Source organism: Dasypus novemcinctus, chromosome 21 (genome assembly GCF_030445035.2).
Source record: "Dasypus novemcinctus isolate mDasNov1 chromosome 21, mDasNov1.1.hap2, whole genome shotgun sequence".
NCBI classification, from domain to species: domain Eukaryota; kingdom Metazoa; phylum Chordata; class Mammalia; order Cingulata; family Dasypodidae; genus Dasypus; species Dasypus novemcinctus.
The window spans coordinates 77,647,401-77,659,525 of NC_080693.1; the positions used below are offsets into that span (position 1 = coordinate 77,647,401).

Sequence of the window (12,125 nt, forward strand, 5' to 3'; positions counted from 1 at the left end):
GCCAGAAGGACCACAAAGGGCTCCATACATTGGGCCCATTCTCACAAAACATTTTTCCTATGGCCCAACATCAACAGACTGGGGAATGAATAGACATTTGTGTTTTTTCAAGGGAAAACCAAGTGTTTAAGGTATGCATGTACTATTTTTTAATTTTTAAACTCCCTGCTTTAATTGCCTGTTTTGGTTAGTGGAGGGAGCCTCTTTGTGTCTGGTGTTCATGTTACAATCATGTGGACCATGTCAGACAAGAGCACTCATTGAGTGGAACTCTATGCACTATTAAGATGATTTCTCTTCCACTCTCTCTTACTGGAGTCCATAGGACTTAATTTAGGTAACATAAATGTGAGTATAATGCCACACTGGGGTGTTCAGAAATCCAAGTCCCAACCGTAATTGTGGGTGGATGAGCTGGGGTGGACTCACCAAACAGCACAGCAGTTCCTACTGCATCGAGATCAGGGGGGCCTGGGGTACTAGCTTCATAGAGACGAAAATAAAAAATGGGCAAGGATCTTGCCTTGAACTATCAGAGGCAGTGGCATACGTCTCTAGAGCCAGACGGCTTGAGTTCAAATCCTACCTCTCTTCCGAGGACAAATCACTGAACTGCGCCGTCACAGGTTCCCTCCTAGGGTCGTCACCGGGATCCGGGAGTTAATAAATGGAAGCTGATTAGAACAGTGCCCGGCCCAGAGAGAAAGCCATGCAAGTGAGCTTTCCTCCTCCTCCTCATTGTTAGTCATTGTCATTTTGCCTCTCATTTGGCATAATGCGTCTGAGAGGCTCTTACCCTTAGAGTGTGAAATGGATCAAATAGCGTTTCTCTTGGAGCTGCAGCACAGACGCCCGCCCACTCATGACCTTGGCCCTCTCTGCAAAGGTGCAGTGTGGCAAAAAATGAGCGTGGGGCTGCAGGACAGTCCTGCATGCGCAGGGCAGGGCCAGACAACCCCACGCACAGGGAAGAAGAGAAGAATGAAGGTCGCTTCGAAACTCCAAAAAAAAAGTTTATTTATAAAATACTGACAGTTGGACAGGACATGGGACTTCTCATGGTATATATTTCAAATCAATCTCTTTCTTACCTTTCATTTAAAAAATAAACCTGCTAACAAGCTATGTGACATATAGATATATATATATATTTTTTTTCTTACAGATAGACACCTGCCATAAGGAATACTCTCCCCTTCGTTTTTTCATAGTTATCTTTTAAATCAAAAAATAAAGATTTTGTGTTGGTTTTTGTTTTTTGGAATCTATACGAGTAAAGAAAGGTACCACGTTTAAACACTTTTGGTTATTCTTATGAAAACAAAGAGAAGGGGGGGTGGTCCCCAGGGAGCCCCCGTGCTCAGGGAGGGGGTGGGTGCACTCTGGGAAGGCGAGGGAGGCCCCCGCCCAGAGCGGCTCTACGGCGAGGCTCTGGCACCTTTAGAAGCGCCGCCCGGGCAGGCGTGGGCAGCGACAGAAGGCCTCGAGGCAGCGTGCGCGGGGCGGGGCAGCCGCCGTGTCCTCACTTTCTCTGAATTTTGGCAGTGTCGGGGTGGGGAGGGGGGTGGCAATCTCCCGGGGGCCCTAGGAGGAAGATGCTCTTGGAACCCAGGGCGTCTTTTTGGTTCATCTTGGCAGTCTGGAGGCGGAGCTGATGCTGGCCAGGAGGGGAGAGTGGCCCTGTCCCCCAAGCCGGGGCTCCTGGGGCCGCACCCAGGAAGGGATTCTCCCACAGTCCCAGGCAGGATGGCGATTTCCTTAGGGTGCCGCCAGGCAGAGCCAGAGCGGCTAAGCGAGTGTCCTTGGGCAAACCTGCATTGGGTGGGGTCCCGTGGGCAGGGGCATCAGAGGTCAGAGACGCTCCCCGTCGCCCCTGGGCAGTGCCACCACCTCCTTGTAAGGAGACTAGGTGTCTGGGCGGGGAGGCGGGAGCCTCACTGCCCCTCTAGATGTGGATCCAAGGGCAAAGAGGTGGCCTCTGGGCAAAGCTGGACTTCTGCAGCTGGAGCCCGGGCTCCCAGATGCGGAAAGGGCCGTGGAGGCAGCCTGTCGGAGGGGGCCGAGTCCTCGGGCTCTTCTAAGGGCTCTGTCTGCTCAATGTCCTCACCCCACAGACGATGACCTGGGCCGGGCCCCAAGGAGGGACTCAGGCCACCTGCGCCTCTCAGGAAAGACCACGCCAAAGTCACCCGAGGGAGCTGCAGGTTGCCAAGGCCTCTTTTCTGACACACATCTGGAAGTGTGTTCTGTGCATATCTGTGCGAGCACGGGTGTGCATGGGTGGGAGCCCACGGGCACACACGTGTCTCACCACAGCTGTGAATGAGCATGTGTGTGGGGTGAATATCTTAGTGCATCAGATGATTCATTTAAAAAAAAAAGAATATTGGTCTCATGTGCAATGCACTCACACGTAAAGAAAATTTTTGTACCCGCCCCCCCCACCTCAAAAAAAATCCCACTCTGGGCTGGGTTAAAAATCCTTCCCTAACGCAAACTGGGAACTTCCTTAAATGGTTAAATGGGAAAAGGATGAGGTGAAAGGAAAGAAAAGAAAAAGCAGCAGCATGATTAAGTCTTGGCAGCTGCAGATGCGCTACGGAGAGGCCAGAAGCTGGTGGGGGCAGGCGCAGGGGCTCCGCGCTGGCTCCACGGCTGTGCCCGGCAAGCCCGCGAGGTCCAGAGCGCTGTCACGTCCTGGAGGAGCAGAAACCTCAGCCCTGTGTCCTCCTTTGGGGGAAAGGCTGGGCTTTCCCTTCCAAGCCCCCCTTAGAGGAGAAAGCGCAGTTGGGACGCTGGGGCTGGGCCAGCGTCTCCCAACAGCTCTCCATTCACTCCCCGGGGACCGCGGGTGAGTCTGCAGGAGGCCACGCCCAGGGGGCCCTTGGTCCCTGCCCTCCATCCCCAGCCGGCATTAGCACAGTTGCTGGTTTGGGGTGTGTGAGGAAGGGGTATGGGCCCTTGCTCATGTAACATTGGGCCAAACACTGTTCCCCCCAAATCCATGTCCACCCAGAACCTGTGGATGTGACCTTATTTGGAATCAAGTTAAGATGAGGCCAACCAGATTAGCGCGGGCCCTAAAGCCAACACGACTGGCGGCCTTCTAAGAGGCGGGAAGCTGCTCGCGTGACCGGGATGGAGACAGGAGTGATGCGGCCACAAGCCAAGGGGAGCTGCGGCCCCCAGAAGCAGGCAAGGATTCTCCCTTGGAGCCTACAGGATGGGGGCAGCCCTGCCAACACCTGGATTTCAGACTTCTGGTCTCCAGGACTGGGAGATGATAAATTTTGGTTGTTTAAAGCCACCCAGCTGTGATACTTTGTCACGGCAGCCCTAGGAAGCTCAGAGAGCCGGTTGCCCAAATACCCCATCCGGGCCTCCCCTAACGCTACTCCTCGCCCCCTAGAGTGGGGCATCAGGCCTCGGCAAAGGGCAGCCATGCCCAGGTGGCGGGAGTGAGCCGTGGGGCACTGGAGTTAGACAGAAAGGCTCCTCCCTCTCCTTGCCGATGGGAAGATCCAGGTCACCAGAAGTGGCTTTTTAAAGAACATTCCTGGGAGCAGATTGTGTGCATGTCAAAGCTTCCCTGCATGTCAGCTATTCTTGGTCCCTTGGTCCCATCTGACCTGCCCCTCTTGGCTGGCCCTGCTGAGACCAGCCTGGAAGACTCTGGAACCTCTTTGTAAACTGGTGTTGGGCAGACGGGGCTAACTCAGGGTGCTGGGGTCTGGACCAGGGGTCTGAGGCACCCCTCTGGGCTCTTCTGTCCCTGCACTTAGGAGGCAGGGGGTGTTTTAGACACAGAGGCTTGAGGACTGACAGCGTGGGTACACTGTTTGGCTAGGAGAACTCAAAAGGATTTCTCTTGGAGATGATCCTTAGACCCTTTACTTTGCATGTGCATATGAGACCGTGTGTGTGTGTGTGTGTGTGTGTGTGTGTGTGTGTTCAGAGGAAGGCATCTATCCAGGGGACAGTGATGTATGTGCCCAGATGGTGCCCCCTCCCCGCTGCTTAGCTCCCACCCCCAGCAAGCTGGACTTCTAGCACTTCCCATTTCCCTCCTCTGCTAAGGATGGGGCAGATGCCAGAGGTGGAAGGAAGAGAAAACTCAAAGCTTCATTCTTCTGTTCCTGACTCCCTGCGCTGCCCCCCAGGACTAAGTACTCGTCGTGCTGCCCCAGGGCCGGCTGCCTGGCGCCTCTGCTCTCCAGCCCTCAGCTCTCCACCTCTGCACCCAGGAAAGCAAAGCCAAGAAGGGCGACAGCGGGGTCCAGTTGTGGGGATCCTCTCCCCCACCCCAGGGACCCTCGCCCTTGGTTTCACAATGTGCAAGTATGTTAGGAACAAGGAGCTAGCTAAGCAAATTCTCACCCTTGATTTCCCCCCTCTTTCTAAATAAATCAAATGCTTGCGGGAGAAGTTGAGTGAAAACCTCGGGAGAGGTGGGCAGGGGGTTGAAAAGCCCGGGGAGAGGGCGGGCTTGGGGACGGTTGGCCTAGGAGGTGGGCTTTGGCCCTGGAGATGGCCATCTGCAGAGGAGCCGCCGGCTGTGGACCCAGGGCTCCAGCACACCTGTTGGAGAGGGGCAGCTGGGTGGACTTCTGGAAGCGTCTTCCTCCCTCAGCCATGCCCAAACCATCGTCTCCACTCCTTCCCTCTCCACGGAGGCCCGACCCGCGCCGTTCACCGCAGCATCGGATCAGCCGTTCCTCTCCCGAGGAAAAGGAAGCAGCGAACCCTGCAATCTCGAAGCAGGCTAACGGCTGGCCACGCACATCTCCCATTTTTCTTCTCCCTCCTTCTCAACCCTGGCTTTGCTGGCCCTGCAATCTCTGGAAAAATAAACCCGGGAGGTGGAAAGTTGACTTGGTTTCTCGGTGTTTTTGTTTTCTGGCAGGCGGAGTTGGGGGGAGGGTGGAAGAGGCGCTGCCTGCTTGTTTCTTTTTCCTCTCGCCATGTCAGACGAATGATGAGAATCCTGCTATAGGGGCCCGGGAGCCCGGGGCCAGGCTGCTGGGGGGACGGTAGAGGGCGCTCTGCTGACTGGGGGGGTTCGGGGGGTTCTGGGGCGTTGGAGTCCGACTGGCCTTGGGCCGGAAGAGGCTGCCCTGCTGCATGCTGTTGCTATTGGCGACGGCGGCGTGGTCGGGCTCGCCCGAGTCGCTCTCCGCGTAGCTGTACGCCTGGGCCCTCGAGATCCCCTTCTGCTGCCGCCGCCACGAGTTGTAATAGGTGGGGTCGCTGATGTAGTGGTTGACAAACGAGTGGGCCTTCTGGTGGCTTGGGTCGACCTCGTACTCGCTGTCGCTTCCCTGGCAGGACAGAGAAGCAGGGTGTCAGTGGCCGTGGGCTCCGGCGTGAATCCGTGGCTGGGCGCCTGGGCTCCCGCCTCTGCTTCCTGCAGAGCCGAGAGGGTTAAATAAAATCCTGGCCCCCAGGTGGCTAGAACGGCCGGGCCCAGGGGTGGACACGGCCGGCCGGAGCCACAAGACCTGAGCTCTAGCCTCCGCCCTGACTCTCTGTGTGACCAAGGGCTAAGCCACTGGCTCAGCACACTGAAAAAAAAAGAAAACACAACCTGGTGCCCATCCACGTGTGACCCAAGATCAAAGATAAGAGCCAAACTGAGTATACAATAAGCACGTGAAAAAGCCAACGAAAGTGCTCAATTTTCACAGGATGATGGCTTTAAAGCTTTTTTTAAGAAATATCATATATTAAATTGCTTAAAAATTTTTGTTTGAGACTTTCGCACAGGCTTCAGCTAGCTATTGGGAAATTCAGCAAGAGTCGATCTGGGTGTCATGTAAAATAGAGTTTGGATCTGAAGTGTGGAGCTAAAAATACTGTTTCCCCCACCCCCCTTCCCCATCCACCAGCTCCCGGGAATGTTTTGAGAACTAATAAAACAACAGATGGGAACGCCCTTAGAACTCTCTGGAAGAGATGCAGTCTGATTTTAGTGAAGTGTTAACGCGCAGCAAAACGCAGCACAGAAGACCCCACCCGAGCCCCCTCAAGCCCTGCCCAGCTAATGCATGCTTGGGGGGACAGTAAACTAAATCCACCCGCTCAAACAAAACATAAGCAAAAAAGTGCAGCGAGGAAATCCAGGGACCCCAGTGAGCTGATCCAGGTCAAGACGTTGGAGAGCTGACCTTGCCCTAGGAATCCGCGCAATGGGAAAAATGATGTGCGACTGGTTCTCAGAACCCAAGGTGCTCGATAACACTCAGACCCTCAAGAAAAAGATCCGCGCCGCTGCGTGTGACCGGTAAGGGAGAGGCCCGCACTCTGCCGGAAGGGCGAAGTGCTTCCTTGCATTACTGTATTCAAGTCTCCCATCTCGGGGTGGCAGCTACTACCATCACTCCCAGTTTACAGAGAAGCAAACAAGTGCAGAGGGGCGAGGGCTTTGCCCAAGGAAGTGAGCCAGCTGAAGCCTGAGCTCACGTCTGCCTGACCATCCAAAACCCCCGCAGGCTCCTCACCGCTACCCTGGCCTGCCTTGAGGCCACAAAATGCTCCTAATTCCGGTCTTTCCAGTGGGGATTAACTACTCCATCGTTAATCTGCTAATTTAACCTTCTCTGGTCCCTCCTCCTTGTCCCTACTTAACAGCCCCAGCCACTGTCAACACGCCCCTGGCCCCACACCCGACGCCCCTGCCAGGACCCAAGCCGGCAGCTCCAGCTGCCCAGCACAATGGAAAGCCCCTCTGCCCAGATGGGCCTCGTGATGTCATCGGCACAAGGCAAGCCCCTTTCTTTGCCTGCTGCCCAGCTGCCGACCCTGGAGGGAACAAAGGGGATGCGAGCGGAGGAGGAGGGGCTGGGGGAGTGGGGGAAGGCGGGTCCCATATGCTGAGGTGGGAAGGGGGCTGGGCCCCAACCTCATGGCTGAGGACCCCGGAGACAGGAGTCCCAGTGAGCTGTGGGGCAAGGCAGGAAGGTGGGGATTCCTCCTGTCTGGGAGCAGAGAGGGTCTGTGCTTGGGGGGTACTGGAAAGAGGGGGCCCCACCACTTCTGGTGAAGATGCTAGGACCTCTCACGCCTCAGTTCTCCAGCAACCACAGGAGGCAACTCCAAGCCAGTTAGAGGGTGCCCTCCCTGTAGGGCAAGTGGTGGGGCCCCCTCTTTGCGCAGCCTTGGAGAGTCTCAGGTTGCTGGGGGCCCGTCCCTGGGAGGATGAGGCCTGGTGGCCAGAGCACCAGGGCCAGGCTCCCACTGTCCCTCCTCAGCTGGGACACCCCACCCATTTAGCCTCTCTACCTCAGTACCCCCGTCTGTAAAGCGGGAGATCCCTGAGCTTCACGGGGTGAAACGAGCCAGGTATTACTAGGGGAGGGTGCGGGTGTGCCTGGTCTGGCTGGGAGGGGCAGAGGAGGAGTGGGGGGGTCTCGAAGCCCCACTGGGAGGCTGCAGGAGGGTCCAGGAGGGGGCCTGCTGCGGGGAGGCTGCTGGGAATGGAGAAGACTGCTGCCCTTTCCAGGCGGGGCTGTGGGGGTGTGGGGGATATTGGGGGGTGGCTGGTTTGGGGCCAGATCCCAAATCCTCACCATTCCGCCAGCTGCCGTTTGTTGACACCTACTAGGTGCTGGGCATTCCGTGGGACCCATTCCTAATAGGGATGCGGGAGCAAGAGGAGGAAGAGCTGGGAGCCAAAGGAAGCTGGAGCTGCGAGGGGGGCAGGCCCCCCCCCCCCAGGGCCTGGTCTGCACCGCCCACCCCCAGCCCGCCAAAGCCAAAGGAGCTGGTCTTTGCAGCTCCCGCCTCCTTGTCCTTGAACATCTGTTTCTTTTCGGGGTGGGGGTGGGGTGAGAAGAGAAGAAAGCAAGGAGGGGGGTTCTGATTCCGCTTTCATGGCGCAGCCACGGTAATTGAATTCAGCTTCCCTGGAACCGCGCAGCACAAAGGGGGCCTTTCACGCAGCCGCCGGCCCCGCCAGCAATCAAGCCCTGCTCTAGTTCCCCTGCCTCTTAACAGCTCCTCAAAGTCACTCAATCAGCAATTACCCAGGGGTCTGCAGAGGGGAGGCCAACTCCAGACCTGGTGACGGGAGCCGAGCAGAGAGGGGGCCAGCGGGAGGGAAGACCCGGAGGAAAGCAGAGCCCCCTGCTTTCCTGCCCATCTCTCCCATCAGCTCAAGGGGCAAGGGGTGGGGGGTGGGTCCTGGGCTGGGGGAGGCGGGTGTTCCAATCCCAGGGCCAGCAGGTTCCCAGGCCCTGTCAGGCCCAGGATGTCTGGGAGGAGCGGGAGGTGAGGAATCTGAGGCCAGGCCTGGGTTAAGTGACCCGCCCGGAGTCCCCGAGGGCATGGTGGAGCCAGGGGCACCTGAAGCTGCGCCCCTCTCTCCTCCGGCCCCCAGGGCCTCCTCGGGGCTGAGTTCAGGGTGTGCATTGCTCTCCAGCCTGGAGCCAGCTGGGGCCTCCCCGCAGGGGCCAGTCTCCTGGGGGTGGGGATGGGGGACCTCCCCGCAGGGGCAGTCTCCTGGGGGTGGGGATGGGCAGCCGTGTGCTAAGGAAGTGTCTCGGGGGTCTCTGAAGGACCTCACTGACATCCCCTCAAGGCGCTGCTCTGCCGGGCTCCGGGCTCCCTGGGCCCAACCAGCTGGAGACCTTGAGGTAGGAGAACAGGGAAGCTGGGCATGTGGAGAACAGCTCTCCAGAAACCTGGGGCAGGTGGTCACTTAGTTAGAAACCTGGGGCAGGGGGGGGAGTCACAGACCCCTACGTGTCGCGTGAAAGACCGGCACCCGACATGTTTTGAGACTGAGATTTCCGGAGAAAGACACCTGCTTGCAAGAGACAGAAGCCTAAGGCTACGCAAACAATGGCTCAACTTCTCCAGTAGCCCACCCCTTGCCCAAGGACTTACGTCAACGAGCCACCCCTCAAAACAGCTCTCTGCTGGGAGGCTACCCGCGTGGGTCTCAGTCCCGCCCCACCCCCTGGCCTCCCCTTTCCTTCCTTCACCACTGTTCAATAAACCACTTGCGGCCTGGTCCCGGGTTTGAATTCTTCCCTGTGACCAAACCAGAACCCTCTCTGTCAACAAGCTCCTCTGGGGAATGTTCTTGGAAAAATGTCAACAGACACAGTGTCACTCTTGGGCCCACCTGTCACCTAAGCCTTCAGAGGCAAAGTGGTGGCCAGCGCCCGCCGCCCCTTGACTGTCACGGAGCCTGCGGTCAGGGGCCTCGTGGGAGGGGCAGGCTCGGCGAAGGCCGGGCATCTCTCCTGCCATCTCCCCTTGGTGACAGGCAGCACGGCTAGGCCAGGCTCTAGCAGATGTGGCTCTCAGAGCCAGGGGGACCCAGGTCTAAATCCCACTTCTGACTTCTGTGACCAGGGGCATGCTGCTTGACTTCCCTGAGCCTCAGTTTCTCCACTTGCAAAGTGGGGGTAATCCCCTTGCATGGCAGGGTGGTTAGACATTAAATGAGACTGGGCTTAGTACACAGTAGGCGTCCAATACATAGCTTTGTCTCCTTCTCCACAACTCTCTCTGCCCTGTGGTGTTTCCAGCTCGGCACAAGCTCGGGCTGCCAAGGTGTGTGGGTCAGGCTAGCAAGGAGCTGGAGCTGGGCTTCTGGCAGAAGCTATTAGAGTTGTGGCCCCAACTGATGGACGAGACCAACATGATAAGAGGACACTCCACAGAGGAAGGGCCATGACGGGCTACGACCACATCCTGCCAGACACAAACCCGCACTGCTACCTTCTGGGCAGGACTCAGTCCCGAGCACATTTCGAGGTCCAGTTCAAATGCCACCTCTCCGGGCAGCCCTCTCTGACGCTCCGGATGGGTGTGAACCTGCCCTCCTGGGGCCTCTCATGGGGCTTTATCTGCCCCGACACCATAGGAAACAGAAAGGCTTTTGCCCACCACTTCCCCCTGAAGTCAGTTACTGCGGTCTCATGATTTTTTCATGAGAAATGAAAATAATGTAATTGTTTATTCGTATGCGGCCTTCCCCAATGGGTCACAAACACACCTCGATGTCCACTCCTGAGAGTCTCTCTTGCTCACACTTAGAGAGCGTCTGGAACTGGCAGGGCCAGAGCAAAGAGTTATTGAATAAATGCACCGAGGACTGGCTGAGCGAGCTGCGCAGAAGCAAAACCAGCGCACCGCCCCCCCCGCACCCCCCCCACCCCGGGCAGCAACCAGGGCCGACCCTGGGAGGGGTGCACAGGGCGTGCGCGGCTGTGATAGGAGGGGCTGGGGGCTGGGAGGGGGCTTGGTGTCAGTGCCCCTGCCTCACTCCGCGCCGACACCACCAGCGCCCCTCAGGGGACTCCAAGGATTTGATGTCGGCAGCTCCTAGCAAGGGCTTAATGAATGTCCTCTTTGTGACTGGGTGCTCAATAAACACTACGCAAAAATTGTAGTAATAAAAATAAAAAATAAAAAAAATAAACACTTCACAAACTCTCGTTTGTCCCGTATAGCTCCTTCTTACTTTTTAATATAGGCCTAATTTCATCATACATCATCCTAAGCCTAAAAGGGGCTGGCCACCGTATCATGAAGAACTGAATATCGATTAGAAGACCAGGAATTTCTTTTCTCTTGAGATTCATAAATGGAATTTTTCTCTACCAAACCCGGGCCCTTAGTTTGAAAACGAAGCTGGCAGGCACGCCTCCTGCCTTTCCAGAAGCTCCGTCATGCCAGCCATGGGCTCCTTAAGCCTCTGTCCTGTGCGTGTGCCCCTCCCTCAGCTGGGCTCCTCCGGCTGCTCCTGCCCCGGGGCTCAGCCCCGGTGCCCCCCACGTGGTGTACCTCGGTCCCCTCGCCGACAGCCCTATGTGGCCTTCCTCACACGGCACCACGTGTTTGTTTATAAGTAAAATGGACTTTTCGTTTGTTTATGACAAGAAAATGGCGGGTGGATTTTTGCCCATTTTGGAGACTGAGTTTTTTGGGTGGTCTTAGAATCTAAGCCAGGCGGCCAGTGCACGATTCGCTCTCAGAAGACCTGGCACGGGGAGGGGGAGGGGCTTCGGAAGGACAGGTGGTCATTCCCCCAGGCAGCCGAACCCAAGTGGCCCAGCCCGTGTGGCCGCTGATCCAAAGACACGTGCCGGGTGTGGACGTCGTGCGCAGGATGACCAACGGTGGCATCCGCTGTAAGCCGCCAACAGAGAGTCCCAAGGCGGCTGCTCTCGTCCAGAGACAGGGGGTGGTGGAGCCGTTTCCCACGCGGGCCAGTGAGCAGCTGCAGGATCGACCTTCTCGTCTGGAACCAGGGCCTGTCTGTCCAGCCCCCGGGAGCTCCTGGGTGGCAGGGCCTGTTGTGGTCACCTCTCTGTCCCCACACTAGTGGGAGCCCCTGCTCTGGAGGTGAGTGCTGAGAAGTCAGCATCTCCAGTCACCTGGGGCTGCCCTTCCTGCCCTCGGCAGACCCCACCAGCCGTTAGGGCACCGAGGCCAATCTGATCCCGAAAGCACAGAGGAGTGGGGTCCTGCTGGGCCCTGCTGAGCCAGGCCTCACCCTGTAGTTGAGGAGTCTTGGGGTATCTGGCTGGGGGGCCTTGAAGATGCTCAGGAGCTCAGGGTCATGACTAGTTACCACCAGGTGCTTGGGTGACAGATCCTTCCCCATGCAGAAGGTTCTCTGAGCTCATCTCTGGGCACCCAGATGCCAACCCTCTGGCAATGGCCTCCTGGATCCTGGACACCTGCATGAGACTCTAGAGCCAAGCGTCTGGCTTCCAAGAAACAGTTCTAGAATGAACAGACCTAAATGGCCAGCCGGCATTTCTAGAGGCCCCATGAGGAACCCAGCAAGCTTAGGCCCCACCTCATCTCATCGAATCCACTCCTGGACCAGCTGTTCAGGGCAGGACTAGGATTCAAACCCAGGGCCCAGGCATTTAATCACAACAGCAGCTGCTTCTCAAATGGGTGTCTCGCTTTCCGAGCGGCCCTCTGGGGGCCTGGCTGAGCAATTATCCCATTGATCCCATTGTCCAAAGCTGCACGGAGATCTGTTTTCTTGAATGACCTTAGTGCTGAAGGCACTGTCCTTGGACTGTCCTCCCTGGTGGCATGTCTTTATTCTTTGAGGAGGGACTCGAATCTTAAAAAAGAGCTCGAGGTTATTTGTTGCC

The 12,125-nt window shown here is 57.1% G+C and overlaps 1 protein-coding gene across 3 annotated transcripts in view; it reads right to left on the minus strand.

The window, feature by feature from the left end:
• Positions 1 to 995: 995 nt before the first annotated feature.
• Positions 996 to 12,125, minus strand: part of SDK2 (sidekick cell adhesion molecule 2) — a 257,675-nt gene continuing 246,545 nt past the window's right edge. For all 3 annotated transcript variants that reach the window (XM_058284650.2, XM_058284651.2, XM_058284649.2), the window contains one exon: positions 996 to 5,318. In XM_058284650.2, the coding sequence (XP_058140633.1) occupies positions 4,965 to 5,318 (354 nt within the window). In that variant the 3' untranslated portion in view covers positions 996 to 4,964. The remainder of the gene's footprint in view (positions 5,319 to 12,125) is intronic.